The sequence below is a fragment of the Haemorhous mexicanus genome, chromosome 32 (assembly GCF_027477595.1).
Source record: "Haemorhous mexicanus isolate bHaeMex1 chromosome 32, bHaeMex1.pri, whole genome shotgun sequence".
NCBI classification, from domain to species: Eukaryota; Metazoa; Chordata; class Aves; order Passeriformes; family Fringillidae; genus Haemorhous; species Haemorhous mexicanus.
Window position 1 is genome coordinate 735,202 of NC_082372.1, and position 23,680 is coordinate 758,881.

A 23,680-nucleotide genomic window follows, 5' to 3' on the forward strand; every position below is an offset into this window, starting at 1 on the left:
GCAGCACAGGGGCATGCGGGACCGCCCCTAGGAGAGTCCCACCAGTGACACAAAACCTCACAGTGGCCACCACCCCCCTGAGTGGAGCGGGGCGGGCTGCCCGCCCACCATGGTGGGGCCCGACATGCACCGATCAACGCCCCGCCTGGGGCAGCTTCCACCGCCCGCACATGCCCGACAGGCTGTGCAGACTCAGGGGTGGTCGGTATCGACCCCCCAGAGGACGAGAGCAGCACCAAAGCAGACGAACCCGCTCCCACCGCACCCAGGGGGTATTTCGTGGAAACGCCACAATTCGGACAAAGTGTTGTCACCGAATCAGACTCAGGCAGAGGTGGAGGCTGAGCCAGGGGCTCCCCGCAGCCCCCGAGTGCCAGGAAGACACAAAGGGAGGACGATTCCCCCCCGCCCCACCACCTCCGCGGTGTGGGGCAGGGTGAGGTCAGCTTAGCCAACTCCACAGGGTCCCCAGAAGTCCGCGGGGCTCTGCCCACTCGCTGGCCGCTCAGAACCAGCTGGCTGGGAGCCCAATCCAGCCGTGTAGGGTCCAAGGTCGCGACCCCTGTGGAGAGAGACTTCGTTTTAGCAGGACTTCTCTGCAGCGGGTGTCAGGTCGACCCTCAGAAAATGACATCTGAACAAAACTGTTAGAGGAGTCTGACAAGGCAGACTACCTTCTACCCTGCGGGAACAAACATCACCCTCTGAGCCGGAACTGCCTCCCAGCTCACCGTCCCGAGGGAGAGGGGAATCTTCTGCTTCGCACAGAAATTCGAATTTGCCCTCGTCCGTGTCCAAGATGGAAGGGTCCCCCTGGAACTCTGAGAGCTACAAAATCCAAACCCGCGCCAAACCGTGTCAAGCTCTTTCCATTGCACCAGCAACAATCCTACATCTATACTACAATCAGCAATGAGAGCTTCCATGAGGCATTCTCCCACGAGAGACCGCGCCTCCCTGGAGAACGCCTCCGCAGGGTCTGAAACAAACCCTTGCTCTCTGGCCCACAGAAATAATCTTTCAAATCGCTCCAGGAAATGGAAGCCCGTTTCCGCTCCATGAGACCCTTCCAGAGATCCAGAACCAAGGAATCCTCCATGGAAACCACAGGGGTTGGTTTCTGTCATTCCTTGGTATCACAAGAGCTGCAGGCAAAGTGCCAAAGGGCTCACAGTCACCACGCCGAAACAGGGAGAGGAGGGTAAAACGAGACGACCTCACCCACGGCTGTCCCACACACGGCGGCCACCAGATGTCACAACAGGACACATAATAAAATGACTCGGACACTGGAACTCCAAGGTAAGAAGAAAGGAAGTTTATTTTCTGATTTCAATATTTATTTATAGATGTTAGCAAAATTCCTGAATTTGGCCATGTAAAGTATGCTTATGTTACAATTGACAGCTTTTCTCATGCCATGGCTGCCTCAGCATTGGCAGGTGAAACAGCTCAGGATGTTATTTGTCATTTTTGCCATACCTTTTCCATCTTAGGTGTTCCATCACATGTAAAGACAGATAACAGCCCGGTGTATGTTTCAAAGAAATTGCAAGTGTTTTCTTGTGCCTGGCCTGTTGGTCATTCTACTGGTATCCCTCATTCTTTGACAGGCCAAACAATTCTTGAACATGCCCATGGTGTGTTGGAGCACCAGGTACAAAAACAAAAGGGGGAATGCAGAAGGAGTCGCCTCAAGTGAGATTAGACAAAGCCGTCTATGTCCTAAACTTTCTGCGTCCTTTACCTGACTTACAAGTGTCTCCTAAACTCTATCATTTTCCATCTTTGAATTCAAAACAGCCAAACTTTCAGAAAGGTATGAAGGTATGGGTAAAAGATTTATTCACAGGAAAGTGGACTGGCCCAGGGGAATTAGTAACATGGGGAAGAGGATATGTGTGTGTTTTAACAGAAAATGGCCCTCATTGGGTCTCTGCCCGTTGTGTTAAACCTTATTTGGAGCACACAGGAAAGGACACGATGGGTGATTCTACAGTGGAAGCAAAATAAGTAGGTAATTGCATTGGTTATTAGGTGGATGGAAGCATGGACCCTCAAGGAATGTGTGGTAAAGATGCTTAATTCAAGACAGAGTAAAGGGAGTTCTAGGCTTATGCTGAAAATCCAAATTTTAAGTTAGTGGGTGTTACTTTTGCTTCTTTTCTTGAATTCTCTCACAGAGAGGTTGGTAGTACTGAGAAATGTGTCTTGTACCATTTCCTTTTGCAGGGCACCAACACTCCCAAAATAGGGGAATTTAATGTACCTAAGGGAGAAGTGTTGCCTTTGCACAGGGGTTGAATTAGTAGCTGATGTCCACACTTTGAGCAACTAGGTCGGTTGCCCATTATGATAGCAGCAACCATTTGTAAAGTTAAGTAGGTGCTACTTGGTTCTAAGGGGTGACTAGGCAGATGACTTGGTCTCTGGTTCTGTGTGGGAAAAAGTTATTTGATTAGAGGTGAAGGTGTCATTCTGCTACAAATGTGTCATCTGGAAATTGCGAGGTCTGTAACAGCATTTGAAGATCTATTTTTTATGTGCCTTGTTTGTATATGAATGTTAAGAATGTGAAGGTGTGTGTTGTGGAGTTGGCAGAAGTTGATTATCTGTAAGTGAATGAAGAATGGATCCTCTCTCTGCTTGGATTTTTGTAAGGGCCCTGCAGAAGTCCTTAGCAGTTGTGTTTGCGGGCCAAATACAAAAAGGGGAATTGTAGCAAAGGCATTTTGTGCTGTTCTTGTGAGCCAGCAAAGGCTTCCTGAAGATAAGGAAAGCCCTGTATCTCTCTTGAGGAAGACACCAAGGCTATCCCCATGGCAACGTGATGGAAGAGAGAAAGTTAAAAGATACGGACTTCAGGTGGCTCACAGAATGACGTGGCTTCTTGTTCACCTACTGAGAACTTTTGTTTCTTTCTTATGACCAATGGGCAGTGAATGTGTCTGTTAAGTAAATGTAAATATCTTGAAAAACTATAAAGGCAGCATGTTGCTATAATAAATCACTCTTATACATCTTTCTGGTGGAGTCTTGGTACTTTGGCGTGCTCTATAGCGACATGGCAGTGTTGGTTCAGACATTAGAACTGGCTGCTCCACAGCAGTCATTTGTGACTGTTGTCCAGGGGGCTGACAAGCCTTTCCTATGATTTGCAGAGAGATTGACTGTGTCTGTGGAGAGGCAGGTGGCAGATCCTGAGGCAAGGAGGCTTGTGCTTACACACCTTGTGAGATGTAACTGCAATGAAGATTGAAAGAGGATCATAGAGGCTGTTCCTGGTGATCCTTCTGCCTCCCAGATGGCAGAGGCCTGTGCAGGGATAGGCCCCTCAGGTCAGAAGATGGCTGCCGTGGCTCCTGCGGTGCAGCCGGTCTGGGCAGTGCTGCAGGGCAGGCAGCAACAGCAGGGGAATGCTCAGGCCAGCAAGAAACAGGGAAAGAAGGCACAGAAGGTAACAACTCCTTTGGTTTTGTGTGGTTGGTGTGGAAGGCTGAACCATACTGCAAATGTCTGTAAGGCGACTGTTCAAGCTAATGGCCTGGCTTTGCCGGGCTCGGGAAACAAGAAGCCGAGTGCAAAGGGGAGACATGCCCAGACACAAGCTTCTCTCCAGACCCTGGTGCCAATGGAGGTCTGCTTAGCCGGCTTGCAGCCAGCACCCGCGGATCAACAGGTGTTGATGTTGGCACAGCAGCAAGTTGTCTCAGACTCTTGCAAAATACACAAGGTTCCCCTGGATGCCTTTGGTCCCTTGGGTGAGGGCATGAGTGCTCTCCTTATGGGGAGATTTATTGCCACTCTTCAGGGCATCATTGTGCACTTGGGACTCACTGATGCAAATTTCATGGGACAGATTTGTGCCATGGTCTCCACACCCAGCCCCCCCGTCACTAGCCCGAAAGGGATGCAGATTGCTCAACTTGTGCCCTTTAAGTCTTCTGTTCGCAGGACAGCTGACCGGTCGCATGGAGACTGGCTTTGGATGCACTGGGCCGCCTCAAGTTCACTTCACTGCTGTCCTGACCAAAGAACGTCCCCAAGATGCTGTGTACCCTGTCCATCCCTGGTGTGACACTGCTGGAGATCCGCCTCCGCAGGCTTCTTGACAGTAGCACGGATGTCATGGTTCTCTCCCTCGCCACCTGGCCCTCAGAGTGGCCCCTGAATCCAGTGGAGACGCTTGTTGCAGGACTGGGAGGAATGTGCAATGCTATGTGAGCCAGCAGCCTGTGCTGGTCGCAAACCCAGAGGGGCAGACAGCCTGAATTAGGCCTCATGTTACTTCAACTCCTGCTAACCTCTGGGGGAGGGATGTTCTTTCTGTGTGGGGGTGCGCATCGGGATGGATTTTTGTTGGGGGCCACTGCAATGAAGGGCACAGAGTGTCCTATGCCTCCTATATGGTGGCTAGTGAACAAACCCATCTGGGAGAAGCAGTGGCCCCTCCCACGTGACAAATCAGTCGCCCTTCGAAATCTGGTGCAGGAGCAGTTGGACCAGGATCATCTGGAGCCTTCTACCAGTCCCTGGAACACTCCTGTCTTCTGCATCAAGAAAAAATATGGGAAATGGAAGTTGTTACAAGACCATGATGGAAAGCATGGGAACATTGCAGGTGGGCATGCCCATGCCATCGCCTACCACGCTTCCCACAGATTGGCTGGTCCTCATTGTGGATTTGAAGAATTGGTTTTTTACATTTCCTTTGCATCCTGATGACAGACCAAACTTTGCCTTCTCAGTGCCAGCAATTAACAATGCTGACCCCATACAGCAATATCAATGGAGGATTTTGCCCCAAGGAATGCGAAATTCTCCGGCCATATGTCAATGGTATGTGGCCCATGCCTCATCTGGAGTTCACAAGCAGTTTCCTGATGCCCATCTTTACTGTTATATGGATGACATTTTGGTGGCTGCGTCCACCCAGGATGAGCTGCTGAGAATAAAGCCTCAGTTGCTCCATGCTTTGCATTCTCATGGGCTGCAGGTGGCTCCAGAAAAGGTTCAACAACAACCTCTTTGGAAGTATTTGGGGGTCAGAATTCTGGAACGGACAACCTGACACCAGGAGGTGCAGTTTGTGCATTTAGTGAAGACACAGAATGATGCCCAGAAATTGGTACGTGTCATCACTTGGTTACATCCATACTTGGGACTGACTGACGCACAACTGTCTCCTCTGTTTGATTTGTTAAAGGGAGACTCTGATTTCAAGTCGCCTCGCACATTGACCCCTGAGGCACATCAGGTGCTGGAGGTGGTTCAGTGAGCTGTTTCTGCTTGCCAGGTTTATTGCATTGATCCCTCCATTGATGTCACTGTGTTCATTACCACTCCAGATTTGCATCCCACAGGCATCATTGGCCAATGGAATGACAAATGGTCTGATTCCTTGCACATCTTGGAATGGGTTTTCCTGCCCCATCAGCTGCAGAAGATGGCAACCGCATTGCTTGAGGTGATTGCTCGCTTGATAATCAAATGCTGATAATGGTGTTTGCAATTGATGGGTGCGGATCCCGCAAAGATCATACTCCCACTACAGCAGGAGGATTTTGACTGGAGTTTTGCAAACAGTGTGTCCCTGCAAAGTGCTCTGGAAAACTTCTGAAGGCAGATCACTTATCATCTGCCCAGCCACAAGCTACTGCAGGTGGCAAAATTCACACAAATCTCTTTACGGCCCAAAAATAGTCAGGAACCAGGGCAAGGACCTGTCTTTACTGACAGTTCGGGGAAAACAGGGAAGGCCATTTTTACTTGGAGGGATGGATCTGACCGCCAGGTTCTGGAAGGTCATGAGGATGGGTCAGTCTAATTGGTTGAATTGAGGGCTGCTCTCATGGCATTTGAGAAATTTTCCCAGGAACCTTTCAATTTGGTCATGGATTCTGCCTATGTGGCCAACATTGCACAGCAATTGGGTCATTCGGTTTTGAAGGAGGTCAGTAATCCTGCCTTGTTTCATTTACTGAAGACCTTGTGGTGTGCCCTTCAGGCCTGGGTTCATCCGTACCACGTTCTGCATGCGAGAATTTGACAATTTGCCAGGGTTTGTGGAAGGGCTGGAAGGGCTAACAAGTTAGCTAACCCAGCCTGGGTAGCACTTCAGCCTAACACATTTGCACAGGCTAAGGCATCGCATGGGTTTTTCCATCAGAATGCACATACCTTGCAGAAGCAGTTTCAGCTGATGCCAACTGAGGCTTGTGACATTGTTGAGTCATGTGACGACTGTCACACACTTCCTACGCCTTTACTGGCAGGGGTCAACCCCAGAGGCCTTCGGGCCTTGGAGCTTTGGCAGACCAATGTCACCCAGATATCCGAGTTAGGCTGGCTCAAATATGTGCATGTCACTGTGGACACGTTCTCCTCTGTGATGTGGGCTTCTGCTCAAACTGGAGAAAAGGCCCGCGATGTCCTTGCCCACTGGAGACAGGCCTTTGCCGTTCTGGGCATACCTTCTGCTGTGAAAACCAACAATGGTCCTGCTTATGCATCACAGAAGGTGCATCAGCTCCTGCAGTTGTAGGGTGTGTCACACAGCTTTGGTATTCCCTCATTCTCCAACTGGTCAAACTATTGTAGAAGATGCTTGTGGTACTCTGAAGCGGGTTCTTCAAAAACAAAAACGGGGAATGCACGGTGAAACCCCACACAGTCGGATGGCAAAAGTTTTGTATACCATCAATCATCTTATTGTGCCAAAGAATTCAAATAATCCTGTCATTTTGAATCATCACCTTTCATTGCAGGCTCTGGATGAGACACATCAGCCTCGAGCGAAGGTTTGGGTGCAGAATTTAGTCACCAAACAGTGGGAAGGTCCCTATGACCTTATTGCTTTGGGGCACAGGTATGCATGAGTATCCAGAGATACTGGGGTTCGCTGGGTACCTTCAAAGTGTGTTTGTCCTAACCTGTGACCAGAGAGACAGAATCCGGCCAACAGGCAAAATGGAAACCGTGACCAACCTGAAAGGCATCATGTGGATGAATCATTGACTGATGACTCAGATGCAGACGACACAAGTGATCACTCCGATGATTCCTCCACGAGTGGATACTGAACATTGTTCATTTTTTCCTTTTCACATTTTCATTTGGGAAAATTCATTCATATTTTCATTTTTTCTTTTTCTTTTTAAACGGAAAAAGGGTGAGATGTTGCCCTGTTCTTCCAGGTTCTTCTAAGCCTTCTGATGTTGACATTCTTTAATGGGGTTTCTCGCACACCTTTATGTGAATAATTATTGTTTTTACATTCCTCTCTGGAGGAGGAGAAATTTGATGGATAGTTGGTTTGTCCAGTGTCATTGGAGAGGTAGCAATTTCATGCTCCAATCCACGGTCACTTTTGAAAGTTTATAAATATTGGAGTCAAAAAATAAACTTCCCTTTTTACCTTGGAGTTCCAGTGTCCATGTTGTTTTATTTTGTGTCCTATTGACAGTTCCTCCCTCTGGGTGGAGCACCTCACATTGGGATGATGAAATTTTTATCAGTCATGCAGTGACACTCTGTGGCCCATTAAGAGAAGATACCTCCTGGAGGGAGCATTGGTTGTGGAAGAGATAAAGTAAACTGCCCAACTGACAGAGGATAACTTGCCCCACCTTTAACAGATTGTAATTGAAAACACATCCAGCCAAACCTGAGACATATTCCTCCTTGTGTCTGGGAAGAGACTTACTTTAATATAATTCTTTCCAAGACCATCAAGACAATTGAGGATTTGAAATCCAGGAGGACAAAATCCAACACACCTGCCCTTGGATTTACCTGGGACTTTGGATCCATGAGTGGACTGTTGTACCCCTGCAGCTTTCTATCAAGGACAACCCCAGGACCCTGCGCAATCTTCACCAGCTCTGCAGATCCATTAAATGGTTGTGTCCACTGCTGGGAATTACAACGAAAGACCTCGCCCCGCTCTTCTGCCTCCTTTGCGGCAACGAGGATCTTGATTCCCCAAGGAGCATCACTCTGGAGGCCCAGGAATCCATCAAAAAAGTGCAAGAAGCCCTCTCCTCCCAACAAGCTCATTGAACGTATCCAACGCTTCCCTTCAGACTCGTAATTCTGGGTAAGTCACCCAGATTCCACGCACTAATATTCCATTGGGACACGCAACTGAGACATCCACTCCTCATCCTCAAGTGGGTCTTCCTCTGCCATCAGCTGACCAAAATAATCACCACTCCACAGGAACTCATGGCACAACTAATTGTTAAAGCCAGAGCACGCCTCCCACCCTTGCTGGGTATGACTTCGCATGCCAATGTGCCATTGACAACTGGAAATCTGGACAATTTGCTCCAGACAAATGAACACCTTCAACTCGCCCTGGATAGCTATCCAGGCCAAATTTCCATCCACCCACCAAGTCATAAGCTGTTCAATTCAGTTTTTAATTTGGTCCCCAAACTAGTCCAAAATAGAAACCTCTAAAGGCATTGACAATTTTCACAGATGGGTCAGGAGCAAGCCACAAGTCAGTGATGACTTGGAGGGATCCTCTGACACAGAAGTGGGAGTCTGACATCCAAATTTTTGCGAGGTCCCCTCAAATTGCTGAACTCACTACCATTGTCAGAGCCTTTGAGAGATGTTGTGGTGCATTTCTATGTTTCACAAACTCTTCTGTATTCCCCAGAGTTAATGGTTTGTCCCTGAAATTGTAACCTCCCCCTGAGTTGTCTTTCTCCCCTAACCCTGCCCATTGCTCTCAAATGTTCTGTGTCAATCCTCCCTCGGCCCAGCCCATGCATGTCAATCCCCCTTAATACCCACCCCTTGTTCCAGCGAGTTCCCTGCCAATCTCTATTTGTACCATCCCTGGCTTGGACCTCCCCTTTGGAAATCCCCTAATCCTCAATGCCCCATTGGACTATGTGACCCATTTTCCCCTCATCTCCCTCATTAGTTGATACACTGTAAAACCCCCACCTTTTGCTCCTCCCCAGGATATCTCGAATTGGTTGAAGCTTTGTACCCTCCCCTTGAACTTCCCCCACTTAAAGGTCCCTGCAAACACTTTATCAGGGCTCTTTGGCTCTTCATCCTTGGATTTTCCCTCAAATAAATCTCTCCCTGGAACCCAGACTGAGAGCCTCCTCCTCATCCTTGCCTCCGCACTCTGCACCTGCTTCATCCAAGTGCTGTGGAGCTTTTGCTCTAAGCTGCACCCCAGCTCACCCTGCTGCTGGGGTGTGTAACTCTTGGCGTGGTGCTGTGGGGTGACAGCTAGCCGTGAGACTCCGGCACTGCATCAGAGAGGTTCCAAGAACCTGTTAATTCAGTCACTGATTTGGCCTATGTTGCTGGAGCAGCTGTGAGGGCAGAACATTCGTTATTAAGGGAAGTGACAAAGCCAAATTTGTAGGAGTTGCTTTCAGAATTAATATACCTCCTCTCTCACTGAAAGCAGCTGTTTCACATTAGGCACATGAGGTCACACACCGACCTCCCAGGACCCACTGCAGAAGGCAACCATAAAGCAGATGCCCTGGCCATGACTGTGCACCATACCAACATGCCAGGTATTTTTTCACAGGCCAAACTAAGCCATGATTTCTTTCATCACAACATTCCTGCTTTAATGCAAATGCTCAGACTACCTTGAGATCAAGCCAGGGACATTCTCAGGTGCAGTATTTGCCTCAGCCCATCCAGGAGAAAGTGCCAAAGAAACCATCAGGCACTTTCTCCTTGCGTTTGCCACCTTGGGAATCCCTGAAGAGATTAAAACAGACCATGGTCTGGTTCATACCTCCCAGAGGCTCAAAGACTTCTGCAATCTCTGGGTGGTAAAGCACAATACAGGCATACCTCATTCTCCCACCAGCCAAGCCATCATTGAAAGAGCCCATTCTACCCTTAAACAGGTCCTCGATCAGCAATGGGGAGGGACAGAGACAACCTCTCCAACTGAGAGGCTCTGTAAGGCTCTTTATACAATAAATTTCTTGAACAGCTCGTTCACAGAGCCAACCCCCCCCCCCCTCCCCCCCCGGCCTCTGGTACTTTTCCAACTTGATCCAAGCAAAGCTAGTTTAAAAACCACCGGTGCCGATCAAGGACCCAGACACCCAACAAATTTCTGGCACTATCCCTTTAATAACTTGGGGAAGAGGATATGCCTATATCTCAACACCATCAGGACCCAGGTGGCTCCCAAGTAAATTTCTAAAACCACTTCTTGCATGAACAAATAAACCAGCGGCAAACACTCCTGAGACCAACACAGAAGACCCAAAAGATGAGACCAGCTTTGCATGGAGATGGAGACAGTGCAAATCCTCCAGACAAAATCCACCCATCCGTCCCACCGCAAGAAGCAGGACCAGAGCTAGACATGGACATGTCACCCACAATGAACAAACCACAAATAAGTCACATCCTTCCCCTTACTAACATTCTTCTAACATCCCCCCACACCCCACTCACTAACATCCTACTAACATCCTCCCACATACCTTCCCCTTCCCAGTTACAACAGTTACCACCCCCCCTTCTCTATTTTAATTTTCCCCACAGCCACACATTTTATTTTACCTTATTACTATTCTCCTTTCCTGATTCCCTTATTAAATAAAGAAGGGGGATAGAGGAAGAGAAGGGAAGATAAGGCACCAGCCTCACCCACCCTAAATGTGACAATTTTTAAAATAACTCTTTTAAACCTTACAGAAAGCACCTACCCTGACACCATCCACCACAATCAGAGCCACCACCTACCTGGCCTCGGTCATCCTGGTTTTCTGGATGCTCCCATCACCACCAACCATCAACACATGGATGGTAGCACATCCCAAAGAAAACTTTGACAGCCTGTGCTGCCTCAACCCATCCTCCCACAGCGAGGGCATCCATGCCAAAACCCAGACAATCTAGGACCAAGTAAAGTAACTTAAAGCTGAAAAAGCCACAGACTGGTTAAGGGACCTCTTTGGACACAGGGGCCTCAAGGGATAGCTTGCGTCCATTTTAAAGAAATTATGGGTGCTTTTGATTGTTTTTATTGGTTTACATTTATTCAGCTGTTTTAAATGTTTAATTTAAAAATCCTTGGGAGATGCCTTTTTATTAAATAAAGAAGGGGGAGTTGTGGAGTTGTGGAGGCCGGTGTGCCTACAGAACAAAGGTCCATTATAACCCCTTGGACGGACAGACCCCAAGTTGGAGAAATCTCCCCTGTTCTGAGCAGAACTGACTGAGCAGAACTGACTGAGCAGAACTGACTGAGCGACTGAGCAGAACTTCTCCCATGATGCTTTGTTGTATATGCAAACGTACCCCAGTTCTACCTCCCTGGTTGGCCTGTGGGCCTCTCCACCCCTTTTTCCTTATATGTATATGCCCTAGAATGTTCTCCCTTCCCTGCTTACCCATGGGCCCCATATTGCCACAGTGTCCCACTCCTTTACCCTACTGGCTGCCACCCCTTGTCCCTCGCTGTACTGCCCTGAGCCCTCAGCCCATTGGCCCTGACGCTCTGCTCCACCCACCTTGTCCCCTATATTTAAATCTGGACCCTCCACTGTTCTTTTGTCTCTGTCCCTGGACCCCTTCGTGTGTGGCTGCAATAAACGTCCTCAGAACTTTACACAAAGACCCTTCCCACTTCTTTGTCATTGGTGATTCCACAAGAGCTACCAGAAGTGTGTGCTGCAGTGATTGTGTGTGTGTGCGCCTGTGCCACCAAGCTCCTTCATTACTGGAGACACTTCTGGAAGGTCACGGCTCTGCTGCCTCTTGCTCCACCACCAACAGGTGAGCAGCTTGCAACACGCATCAAAAATGGCATACTGCGTTGGGGTCAACAATAAGTTCACCAGTCCCTTTAAATCATCAGGAGTCATAAGATGAGTTGACAGTGTGATCTGTAAAAGATTAGCAAAATAGGGAGACCCCAGCCTAAGTTCAGTAGCCGTGCAGCATAATTCCTTAATTTCCAAATAAGTGAGGGGTTCCCAGTGTGGGTTGTTTCCCCTGGTGCCGTGAAGTGGCGTGGTTATTTTCATGGTGATATCAAAACTCCCCTCCTTAAGAGCCTTTTTCTCTAATTACACCTAGTTTTCATGAGGGTCAGGAAGGAATAGGCCAGGCTCAGTCTCTGGATCTATTGGTCCTGGATTGAAGGCATGTCATGGTTTGAACTCGGCACAATGTTAGTGTTTTTATGATTTTTTTTTTTTTTAATATTTATTGTGAAATGTTGTTATGAACAAAAAAAGTTACCTTTTTTTTTTAAGAGAAGGGGCTGCAGAGGAGTTTTCAGTTGAGCTAGGAATTGATCGCTGGCCAAGAGTTCTTTGTTAGTGAAATGCTGGAATCACCCCTTGAGTATCCTTAAGTACCGCCGTTTAACTCTCTATTGTGGAGAATTCTTGTTTTTCAGAACCACCCTAGCCTGTTGCCAGGAGGATGACAACCTCCCCTCGGACGGTGGGGAGAGGGAGAAATTTGCATCTCAGGAGACAAGCAAATTTATCGCAAACCCAAACTGCACTGGGACGGGACCTTCACCAAATCCTGGAAAATACCCCAAAAAAGACGAGCCAAAGCAGAATCGAGAAGTCAGGGTGGTGTCTGGACATCAAGGCCGTGGTCCGGAGCAGGCAGAGATGCTTGAAAACCTCAGTCACTCCTCGCCCCAACTAAAAATGATGCCAGTCGGACCCAGGACCCCCTGGACTGATAACCCAAACTGAGAAACCTGCGTATACCCCCACTGCCCTTGCGAGGACAGGACTCCCGGCTCTGGCCCCTAGGGGACAGAGCTGCAAATCCTCCTCTTCTGAGTCACTGCTGGGGGCGGTGGCAGAACTCTGAAGAACTGCCAAAAACCCCACTTTGAGCTGATCACTTTAATAAAGGCATTAAAAGGAGGAAAAATCTCCTGCCCTGTTCATTTCAATGTGATCAGAGACAGAGCAGAGCAGGTTCTAGCTTAAGAATGAAAGGAAAAAAACTTTATTAACTTAAGACTATAAGAGAAACACACAGAACACAGGAAGAAAACTTTTTAAATTTTTTTCTCTTCTCCCCACCAGATTTTTAACACATCACAGTAAAACAAAACTTTGGATTTTTAGTTCAGTTACTATTTTTTAGATTACTCACTCTCAGTCTATCACTACTCTTCAGATTATCAATTCTCAATTCTTCGAGAAGAGAGGAGTTTTTTTTGCACCAGACTTCCCCAGGAAACAGTCAAAATTTCTCGTGTTTCTGTGTCACATATGGCACTGCTCGGAGAACATTTGCTATCACGACTTCTTCTTTCTATGTCTAGTGCTCTCACTACTGCACATGGACTAGAGCTGCTTCTAGGGTTTTTTCTTTTTAGGGATGCTTTGTCTAGTTCTAAAAAGAGCACAGTTTCTCTCTTTTTGGGACACTTGTTTTTCCCTAAATTTCACTTCCTGAGGGGTCTCTTGAATAGAGATAATTTTCTTTTTCTTCTTCTCTGAATACGGAGGGCACTACTACTACTCTCTTCACTCGTCGTCTCTGTTCAGGCGCTCTTTCGCATCACCACACTTTCTTGGCTCTGAGCTATTGTCTTCTCTTAGATGCAGTCTCTGTGTCACAGGAACACAAGTGGTTCTGCCCATGGCTATACAAGAAAAGCTCAGCTAAAGGCCACTCTATCATTTCTTCTCACCTAGGGTTTTCTCAGCTTCTCTCAACATCTTTCACTTGCCCGTTTTTTGCTATCTCAAACTCTATTTTATCAACTCCAGGAGGAATTAGCATTTGCAAGGTTTCTATCATCTACAAGAAGGGTTAAAAGTCTCAGGTTCTGCCTGTTTATGAACTCTTATGGTTGGCTGCCCTGCTGGGCACCTTTCTCTTCTCTTTCATGCTGGCCGAGCTATCACAGGCACAGGTTTTCTCCCTCTCTCTCCCTCCGGGGGGGGGGGGGGGGGGGGGGAGGGGGTGGGGGGGGGGGATGTTTGCCCGAAGCTTCACTGTGCTCTTCTACTCTTTTATCTTGCAGGGGCTTCTTTTCTGTCCCAGGCCTGGCCTACCTCCTCTGGCCGCATGGCTCCCCTCCCCCACCCAGCCTGGAGTTGGGCAGTGGAGGTCTGTGCTCTCTTCTAGGACTGGAACCAGAGAGAGCTTCTCCCAGGAATTCACAGCTTTTAACTCTCTGTGTTCTCAGAGGTGGATCTATGCTCTCAGTGGACAAACCAGGTGCCAATATTAAAATCTGAACACTTATTGGTTTGACTACACTATCTCAAAAAAACCTCATTTCCTCTCAAACCACGACAAGGCGTCCCCCTCCTCCTCCTCACTGCTAGAGCCATGGTCAGCAATATGGGCTGCTAATGACTGTGGGACAATATGCCTTCCCCTCCTTTGTCTGGGCAGAGGGGGGTTGACCACAGCAGCTGCTCTTCAGTTTTAGAGGTACCAGTTTCAAGGGAGCAGGGAGAGTCAGAGCATGGTGGGGGCCAGCAGTATCCACCAAGGATACTGCCTGAGGCTGCTCTTGCTTTTTCAATGTCTCAAAAATTACTCTCCAGGACAGGAGCATACACATTGCTGGTTCGTGTACCACAGCAGCTAAATCATAGAGCTTAACCTCCGCATCATCCCAAACAGCAGCGCTCAAAATAGAGGAGGCAGTGACACTGGGACACTTAACAGCCACCTATTTAAGAATAAGTTGCAAGTCCAGCTTTGGCAAGGATTTGCCATGTTCCCCAAGCAAAGCAAGCATTAGTTCAGAAACGCCTCTCTGTTAAACGTGCTTAGTCCCATGTTCCCCTTGGCTCACCTCCTTCTCTGAGGAGGGATTATTTTGGGCCCACTCCTGGTTCTTAAACCAGCACTTCCAGTTGTGGAGGGCTTGCTGACAGCAGTGCAGATAGGCTGGTTCTTGCTCCTCACACAGAGTACCAATTATCAGCGATGGAGAGATGGGGACATCTGAGTTTAGATCAGAAGCCAATTTTATTGAGTATGCCAGGTGTTTATAGAGGGTTTTATTTCTATGCAGCTTATATAGGGCTCTATTTTTGGTAACACTTTCCCATTGGTTACACATTCTTCATGACACCACGTCACCTGGTAACATTATCTTATCACAAAGTTTCACAAAATGCTGCTTGGTCACTTCTTGCCCAGGGAGCCTTTATCTGTATCTGTGTCTTCCACAGTTTCTGCTCCATCAGGCCTCAGATATCAGGCCCCTTTATCAGCTCCATTGTTTAACTCTCTCGTCTATTTCCAATAAGGGATCACGAGGGCTCTGCCCAACGGGGGTCACTGAGGATCATCCAATGTGGATCCTCGCATGGGGATGGAACCGGAGCAGCGCACGAAGCTCTTCCTGCACTCGGGGAACTCACAGGGCTTCCCTTAGTGGCACCTCCGTTGGTGTTTGGTCAAGGCTGAGCTCTGTGAGAAGCTCTTCCCACACTCCCCACACTCGTAGGGCCTCTCCCTGGTGTGGATGCACCGGTGGATGGTGAGTTTGGAGTTTTGCTTGAAGCCCTTCCTGCAGTCGGGGCAGCGGAAGGGCCTCTCCTCTGTGTGAATCCGCTCATGTCTGAGGAGATCGGAGCTGATGTGAAACCTCTTCCCACACTCAGGACACTTGTAGGGCTTCTCCCTGGTGTGGATGCGCTGGTGCTGTCTTCTCAGGCCACTGATCCACCCATAGCTCTTCCCACATTCCAAGCAGGTGTAGGGCCATTCCCCAGTGTGGCTCACCTGGTGCTGAATCAGGCTACAGCACTGGCTAAAGCTCTTCCCACATTTCCCACACTGGTAGGGCCTTTCCGCCGTGTGAATTCTGTAGTGTTTCCTCAGGTTGGAGGTCTGGATGAAATCCATCCCACATTCCCCACACTTGTAGGGCCGCTCCCCAGTGTGGATCACCTGGTGCAGGATCAGGTCAGAGCTGTCTCTGAAGCTCTTCCCACATTCCCCACAGTCATAGGGCCGTTCCCCAGTGTGGACCACCTGGTGCTGGATCAGGTGGGAGCTGCAGCTGAAGCTCTTCCCACACTCCTCACACTCGTAGGGCCGTTCCCCAGTGTGGATCACCTGGTGCTGGATCAGGTTCAAGCTCTGGCTGAAACCCTTCCCACATTCCAAGCACTTGTGCGGCTTCTCCCCACCATGAAACTTCTCCACCAGCTCTGAGCTCCGGCTGGATCTCCAGCTGCCTTCCTGGCTCAGGGCGGCTCTTTCCTGCTCACAGCTCCCAGGGCAGGGTTTGCAGCCTCCCCTCGTGCAAGATCTCCAGGGCTTTATCTCCTCCTCCATCCAAACATTCCCTGGGAATGAAAAATTCTGGTTTGGGGGAAAATACAAGATGAGAGTGCCTTGGACTGGGACTTCCTCCTTGCCCAAGTTCATCTCAGGAAGTCATTGGGAATCATGTGTCTGTAAGACCCTCTAAAACACCAAAATTCAGTACAAATATGCTCTAAACATCAAGACACAGCACAAAACACCCCAAACATCAAGATTAAGCTCCCACAAAAAAACAAAACACCGACATTTAACCCAATAAAGCTCAGAACACAATAAACACAGAAACACCAAGATTAACCCCAGTAAAAATCGTGAATCCCTACCGCCAGTCACCTATTGCATGTGGGGCGGCAACGCTCCCGGGGCAGGAGGTGAGTCTGCAGACACAGAGGGGGATGAAACCTTGTGGTGCTTCCTGTTTCTGGTCCTACTCCTCCTCCTGTGTCCCTACTCTTCCTCACACTGCTCTTCCTCCTGCTACTCCGCACTCTCCTGCACAATCCCACCTTCTCCTCCCACATGCAGCGTTTGACCATTTTGTTCCTCAACCCTGCTTCTCCTTCCCTTCTCCTCCTGCCCCCCGGACCAGCACCCACTGCCGGCTCCCTCTTCCCCCAAACCCACAGCATCCCACCGCAGGGGCAGCGATGGAGCTGGGGCAGGTCGGGCTGGGGCAGCGCTGGGCTCTCGGCCGCTTCCGCCCACACTCGGTCCCCACTGCAGCCGCTCCCGCCAGGACAGCGCGGGGGGGGCCCGGCCTTGGCACTCCCCCACTCCCACCTCCCCAAATTCACCTCGCGGGGGGCACTGGGGCCGAGGGGAGAGTGCAGCTGGAGTCCTGGTGGGGAACGCTGGGAGCTGTGGGTCTGCCTGGCAACTACTGAGTCATGAGTGCCATGCACTCTGATTGGCTGAGCATGGCCTGAGAGGTGGGGATGCAGCAAGGGGGACACCGTGCTCCAGGGGGATGCCCCACAAACTGGGGACCCCCATGAAAGGAACAAAAGGAAAGTGTCTTTACACACAGAAGCTGTGAATCTGCTCAAAGATAGGGCCAGCAACTTGTACAAAAGGAAGTGACAAGAGAAGCCATCAGTTTCAGAAAATGTTATTAATTGATGACCCAGGCTGCTGCTCAGCCAAGGTCCTGCTCAATTCATGAACTTCGAGAAGAACAACAGACTTAACAAAGCCATGAATATTGTTTGCTATACAATAGGGGGGAGCATATTAGGAAGAGGAAGTAGTAGGTGGATTGGGATGTCTGTAGCTCTCAAGTACTTCAGGCAATAGAGAAAGGAAGCGGGAGATGTAGAATAGGAAACTTAGGATGAAAAGGAGGCTGTGTCCTCCAACAATTCGAGAGACGCTATGGAAATGTCTCATGGCCTTTCCCATTTTTTCAGGAATGAAATTACTTTTACAGGACTTCTCTGTCTCCGTTCTGGACACAATCCTTTGGTGATGTGCATTTTTCCACACACCTTGGGACTCGTCCGGAATTCCTTCCACCATCCAGGGCGGTAAGCAGCGAGTGCAGCTGAAGGTGCCTCACCCAGTTTGGGGGATGGGCTCCCCTGGGTGGCAGCGGCACCGGGGATTGACTGGGTACCCAAGAGTGACCAGGAGACAGACGAGTGACACATCGGGGGGGGCTCTGAAGAGCCAGCAGGGAGAGAGCACTGAAAATCTCATCAGTGAGTGCAGTGGGATCTTCGGGGAGTGAACATGGCAGGGAACCCATGGAGGGTAGAAAAGGGAAAGCCAGGAAGGGGTCCTGGCCAAAGGGATGATGATCCCAAAATATCTCTGAAGCGTCCCGTCAGAGGTATGGGAGAATGTTGAAGCAGTTTGCACATTCTCCAAGAGGTAATTAAGGACATGGACACCCAGGAGGGCAATAAGGGAAGTGGAGAAGGGATTTAGACAACAGGGGTTGGATGGTGTTGGTGTGCTGGGAAGGGTGAAGGGGAGTGTGCAGCAATATGGTTAAGGCAAGAAGAAGAAGGAGGAATCAGTGACAAAAGACGATGGAAAGGAGGAGGAAGAGAAAAGTACTGAGGATCAGGATGTTTTTCAGCAGTCTTAGCCTCAAAATTTGCCAGCTCATTGAGGTCATTTCTATCCCTGATTTCCAGGACAGGTAAACAAGGAGGTCAGGATTTCAGGGGGTTTCTCTGTGGTGGGCAGTGGCAGCAAAGGGTGCAGAGGTGCGGGACCAGGAGCACGGGCTGGGGGCCTGTGGGGAGCTGTGGGGCCGGGCCGGGGCTGTGGGGCAGCCGGGGCTCAGCGCCGGGCACTGCCTGACCCCACCAGCCCCGGGCAGGGCCGGCAGTGGCCCCCGGCCCCCAGGAGGCTGCGGGACGCCCCGGCCGCTGCCCGGCCCCGTGGAGCTGCCGGCCCTGCCCGCCGGGGGGGCACCTTTGGACACTGCGGCAGGACAGGGACCGGCTCTGGGATACGGGCTGGGGAGGGGACCCTGAGCACAGGGAGGAAGCAGACGAAAAATATCTGGGAAATGTGGATTATACATTTTAGAATGGACATTATCTTTTAAGGATTTCGTTGGGATCACTGGAGAAAGAAATGGTTTTGCAGAAAGCTCAGCAGCTGTCAGAGGATGAGCACCCACAGGCACTGAGGAGAGTTGCAGGAGGGGCACAAGAAGGACCTGCAGCACTTGGGCACAAAGGCACAGCAGGGGAATGCAAGAAGGGAGCAGAAAAAGGCCAAGCTGAAGGCAAGGGCCATAGCAGAGTCTCTACAGCCCCTGAGGGATCAACTCCAGGGCCCAAGGGGGCCCCAGCACCCAGGGGATGGGCTCGGCCACAAGCACCTGGCAGAGGCATTGCCCTCCTCAGCAGGGGAGAGCCCACCCAAACTGCCCCTGGCAAGGAATCAGGGCTCCAGCTGCAGGGCACAAGGACACTGCAAGCTGAGACAGCAGCACCCTCAGCAGGAACAAGTCCACCCCTTGATGGACATGGCTTGGCAGGGCTGTCACAGCTCCCATCACACCAGGGACCCACCACACTGGAGCCCTTGAGCACATTCAGGGTGGGTCTGCATTGAGAGGAGGCCTTTCCTGATGGACACAGGGGCCTCTACATCCACTCTGAATGTTAGACCCAAGGGGAGGAGAAATGCCTAAAATGTCTCTGATTATTCAGGGGATAAGTGGGAAAGATGTGTGGTTTTATTTCAACCACTGTTAGCAGATGTGGGTGATGGGTTTCAAATGCATGAAGTTTTATTTGCTCCTAATTTTGCTTATGATTTTCTGGGAAGGGATCTGATCACTAAACTGGGAACGCAAATTAATTTTATAAAAGGTGAAACAGAGGCTAGTCCTGTTGTATGTCTGTGTCAGATGTCTGGCAAGGCCTATGCTGAAGTGAACCCAGAAGTGTTGCACATTCTCTCTGGGCAGCCCCAGGGAAAGAGGGAAAATTAGATATGGAGCCTCTCCAAAGCACTTTGAAGCAACCAGGACAAGTGGTGTCTAAAAGCAACACCCTGTTCCAGGGGAAGGAAGGAAGGGGAATCAGACAAAGCGCAGGTCACTGCTCCATGCTCAGCTCAACCGGCAGAGCTGTGGGTGCTTGTGAGAGCCTGGCACTGAAATGCCCTGAGCAGGAAGGCTTCAGTATCTTCTGCTGACACCATGTCACCTAACAGGGGGGCAAAAGCAATTCTGAAAAGGGGGGCAAAAGCAATTCTGAAAAGGCCACCAGAACAAATCCTACAACACCATGGACCAGCCACTGGGAACCCTAAACAATTCATATCAGGAGCCACAGAACCCATTTATCGTTTCAATGGCATCATTAGATTACAAGCTGTCCTCAAAATAATAACCAACCAGACAGCTCCAGCTCCTGACCTTCCTGCCAAGCAATCCACTGAAATGAGGAACACAACATTTCACCAGGGGATGGGATCAGATCATCTGTTCGCAGAAAAAGAAGTTTGTGGAAAATTAAATGACTCAAACTGCTGTTGGCAAATACATGACAAAAGAAAAGTGGAGAAACAGATAACAAAGGAAACATAAAAGCAGCTCATGTAGCATTGCAAACATGCAAAGGATGGGAATAGGACACAGTTTCGTGGCTCCCTGGCAAACCATGGGTTAAACGAATGCTGTTTCTCCTCTCATGTGCTACAGCAACTCTCATCTTTTTACCATGCTCTACACCTTGAGAGTGCTGCTGGTTCAGCAGGTGAGCCAGGGGATGCAGGTGGCAGCCAGGCCTCCTGATCCAGGAACAACTAGAAAAGGACAGGGAATGAGGGCACTGAGAATAACCCCAAAACCAAAGAACACTCAGGAAAAGAGATTGACACAATGGCAATTCATGTTTGCAAAGATAAGTATTTTAAAAACAATGGGAGGAGGGATTCCAGGGAATAAAATGAATGTGTCTTTAGAGAGATGTTTTGAATCTGCTTGGAGATAGAGCAGGGGACTTGTACAGATTTAAAAGAGTTACTAATTGACGCGAACTGCTGCTCAGCCAAGGTCCTGCTAAATTCCTGAATGTCAAGAGGAAGAAGCAAGATTTAATGCAGCTATGAATTTAGGGTGTTATACTACAGGGGGGTGCATAGTAAAGAGCACATAGAGTAGGTAGATCGAAGGGTCTTGTACCTTCCAAGTACTTCGGCCAGTGGGGTGAGGGGAGGGGGAGAAGTGGCCGGGAAATTAGGATAAAAAGCAAGTCTACGTTTTAAAGATCTCCTGGGAAATGCCCCACGGCCTCTCCCCCTGTTCACAGTAAAATCACTTTTACAGGACTTCTCTGGGCACAGAAACCTCCGGCGAAGTGAATTTCCCCGCACAGCCCCGGGACGGGGCAGCCCCCTCTGTCCCAGCCACAGGAACCGGGCCGAGCCAGCGCTGCTCCGGCAGCGGCTCCTACCGAGGCAGCGGCGGGAAGGAGACCGCGGGCAGGGGATGCCCGAGAGAGGCCCCGAGCCCCTGGGAAGCCCCTGCAGAGCCGTGGAAGTGGCTCCTGGCAGGACCTGTGAGCCCGTGGGCGATCCCCGCTGGAGCAGCGAGTGCAGGGACTGTTCCCGAGGGACTGTGTCCCGTGGGAGGGACCCCAGGCTGGGGCAGGACGAGGATTCCTGTCCCTGAGGGGAGGCTGTGACATGACCGGGCTGGGACCCCCAGCCCCTGCGCCTCTGGGTGGGGAGAAGGGAGGGAATGCGGGATACAGTTAAGCCCGGGAAGGAGAGAGAAGTGGGGGGAGGATATTTTCGTAGGAATTATTTCAGTTCTCATTCTCTTGTGCTGGTATGTTTGATAATAAATTCAAGTAGTTTCCCCAAGTCAGGTGTGAGAGGAATGATGGATTTTGTCCTTACAAACAAACTGGGGGTCTGCTGGTAGATCAAACCAGCACTGAGAGATAAAAGAAACAATGGGAAAGATTCCACTGATTGATGAATGGGAAAAAATATTTGCTTTTACAAACCAACTTTAGGTTTGTTGATAAATGGAACTGAACATGGAAAGATGAAAGAAACAATGAGGGAAAACCCTAAATTCCGTAAGAATTAAAAACTAAAAGGGAGGGTTATATATTAGAGGGGAATCTTCGGTATCAGGCGTTTCGGAGAGTCTGTACCTCTCAAGTACCTCAGCCAACGGGGAAAGAGAGAAGGGAAATGCGGCTGCGAAATTGGCATAAAAAGGGACGCTGCCGTTCTGCAAAAATTTGAGAGAACCCAGGGGAATGCCCCAGGGCCTCTCCCTGTATTCGAATAAAGTAAAAGGACTCCTCTGTCTCCTTTTTGGACAGAAACCTCTGATGTTTGTGTATTAATTTTCATGACAAGTGTGTTGTGCCCGCCACCAGTGATTGAACTGTCCCCACTTACCCAGACCCTGGAGCCTTTCCTTGTGTGCTCTGTTCCCTGCCCAGGGGGAGGAGGGAAGTGACTGAGAGGTTTTGGCCTCTCTCCAGCATCCCCTGCTCCGGCCTGGGCTCCTGCCAGGGCTGCAGGTGGGTCCCTGCTCCCCACTCCCCAGGTGGGTCCCGCACTCACCCCAGCGCCCTCAGGTCCCGGTCACGCCGAGCTCCCGGCGGTTCGGGGCAGCAGCAGCGGCTCCTTGGCCTCCTGCCCGGGCTGGGCCCAGCGCCGGGGCCGCTCCTCAGCCGCGGGTTCCGGGAAATGCCGGAGTGCGGGGAAGGGGAGGCAAGGCCGTGCCGTGTGCAGAGCCCGCCCCTCACTGCCATTGGTTGATTCTGTCGTCGGTCGTCGACCGCGCGGGCTGATTGGTGAGAGCGGGGCCAAGCACGGCCCCCCCCGGTGCCGCCCCCAGGGTGCCCCTAGCTCGGCAGAGCCGCCGTTACCGGAGTGTCTGTGCGTGTGGGTCCGGTAGTGGTGGCAGTGGCTGGAGCCCGGTGAGGCGGCGGCGGAGCTCGGAGGCGGCCCCAGTGCAGCCTCCGGGGACGGGGCAGCCCCCTCTGTCCTAGCCACAGGAACCGGGCCGAGCCAGCGCTGCCCGGGCAGCGGCTCCTGCCGAGGCGGCGGCGGGAAGGAGACCGCGGGCAGCCGCTCCCGCAGCGCCCTCAGCCCAGGGACAACACGGGCCGGACACGGCACAACCAACCCGCCTGAGCCCCCTGCCGCCCCCGAGACCCGCAGCGAGCCCCGAGCCCCCGCACAAACCAGCGCGGCTCCCACCTGCGCTCCGGCCGCCTCCGAGCTCCGCCGCCGCCTCCTCGGTGGGTCCCGGTCACCCCCTGTGTGATCCCGGTCACTCCCAGCGTGGTCCAGATCGCTCCCAGTAGGATCCCTGTTGCCCCCGACACGGTCCCAGTGGCTTCCAGTTATGCCCTGTATGGTTTCTTCCCTCTCAGTAAGAGCCCAGTGTGGCGCCAGTCACTTCCAGTATGAGCCCAGTCACACCTTACACGATGCCATTTGCCCCCACTGTGGCCCCAGTTGCTCCCAGTATGAGTCCAGTCACCTCCAATATGATCCCACTTACTCCCAGAGACTCCCAGTACTATGCCAGTCACTCCAAGTGTGACCACATCGATCCCAGTATGATCCCACTTGCTCCCTGCATTATTCCAGTTTCTCTAATTCACCCCTACTACAGATCTGATCACTCCCAGTATGATTCCAGTCAGTCCCAGGATGATCCAAACCACTCGCAGTCTCTCCCAGTATATCTCAATTGTCCCCTGTATGTTCCCAGTTGCTCCCAGTAGCCCTCAGTGTGGTCCCGGTATATCCCAGTAAGATCCCTGGTGCCCCAGTTCTGCTCCCAGTGGGTTCTTTTCCCAGTCTCTCCCAGTCCATCCCAGCCTGTCCCTCTCTGTTCTGTTTTTTTCCCGGCAGCTCCTGCTGTTTCCCAGATTCTGCCCCC

General features: G+C 50.6%; 1 protein-coding gene, 1 long non-coding RNA gene and 1 pseudogene across 2 annotated transcripts; 1 reads left to right on the forward strand and 2 right to left on the reverse strand.

Annotated features, from left to right (window-relative positions):
* Window positions 1–22,538, reverse strand: part of LOC132340525 (zinc finger protein OZF-like) — a 151,250-nt pseudogene extending 128,712 nt beyond the window's left edge.
* Window positions 11,266–12,603, forward strand: LOC132340638 (uncharacterized). The gene is made up of 2 exons (XR_009489955.1): window positions 11,266–11,787; window positions 12,400–12,603. It is a non-coding gene; the product is annotated as an uncharacterized LOC132340638 (long non-coding RNA).
* On the reverse strand, window positions 14,964–22,487 carry LOC132340572 (zinc finger protein 239-like). The gene is made up of 2 exons (XM_059871644.1): window positions 22,348–22,487; window positions 14,964–16,313 (listed from the first exon to the last, which is right to left on the reverse strand). Exon 2 carries the CDS (start codon window positions 16,300–16,302, stop codon window positions 15,391–15,393), a length of 912 nt encoding a protein of 303 aa, XP_059727627.1. The 5' UTR covers window positions 16,303–16,313; window positions 22,348–22,487; the 3' UTR covers window positions 14,964–15,390.
* Window positions 22,539–23,680: the final 1,142 nt, after the last annotated feature.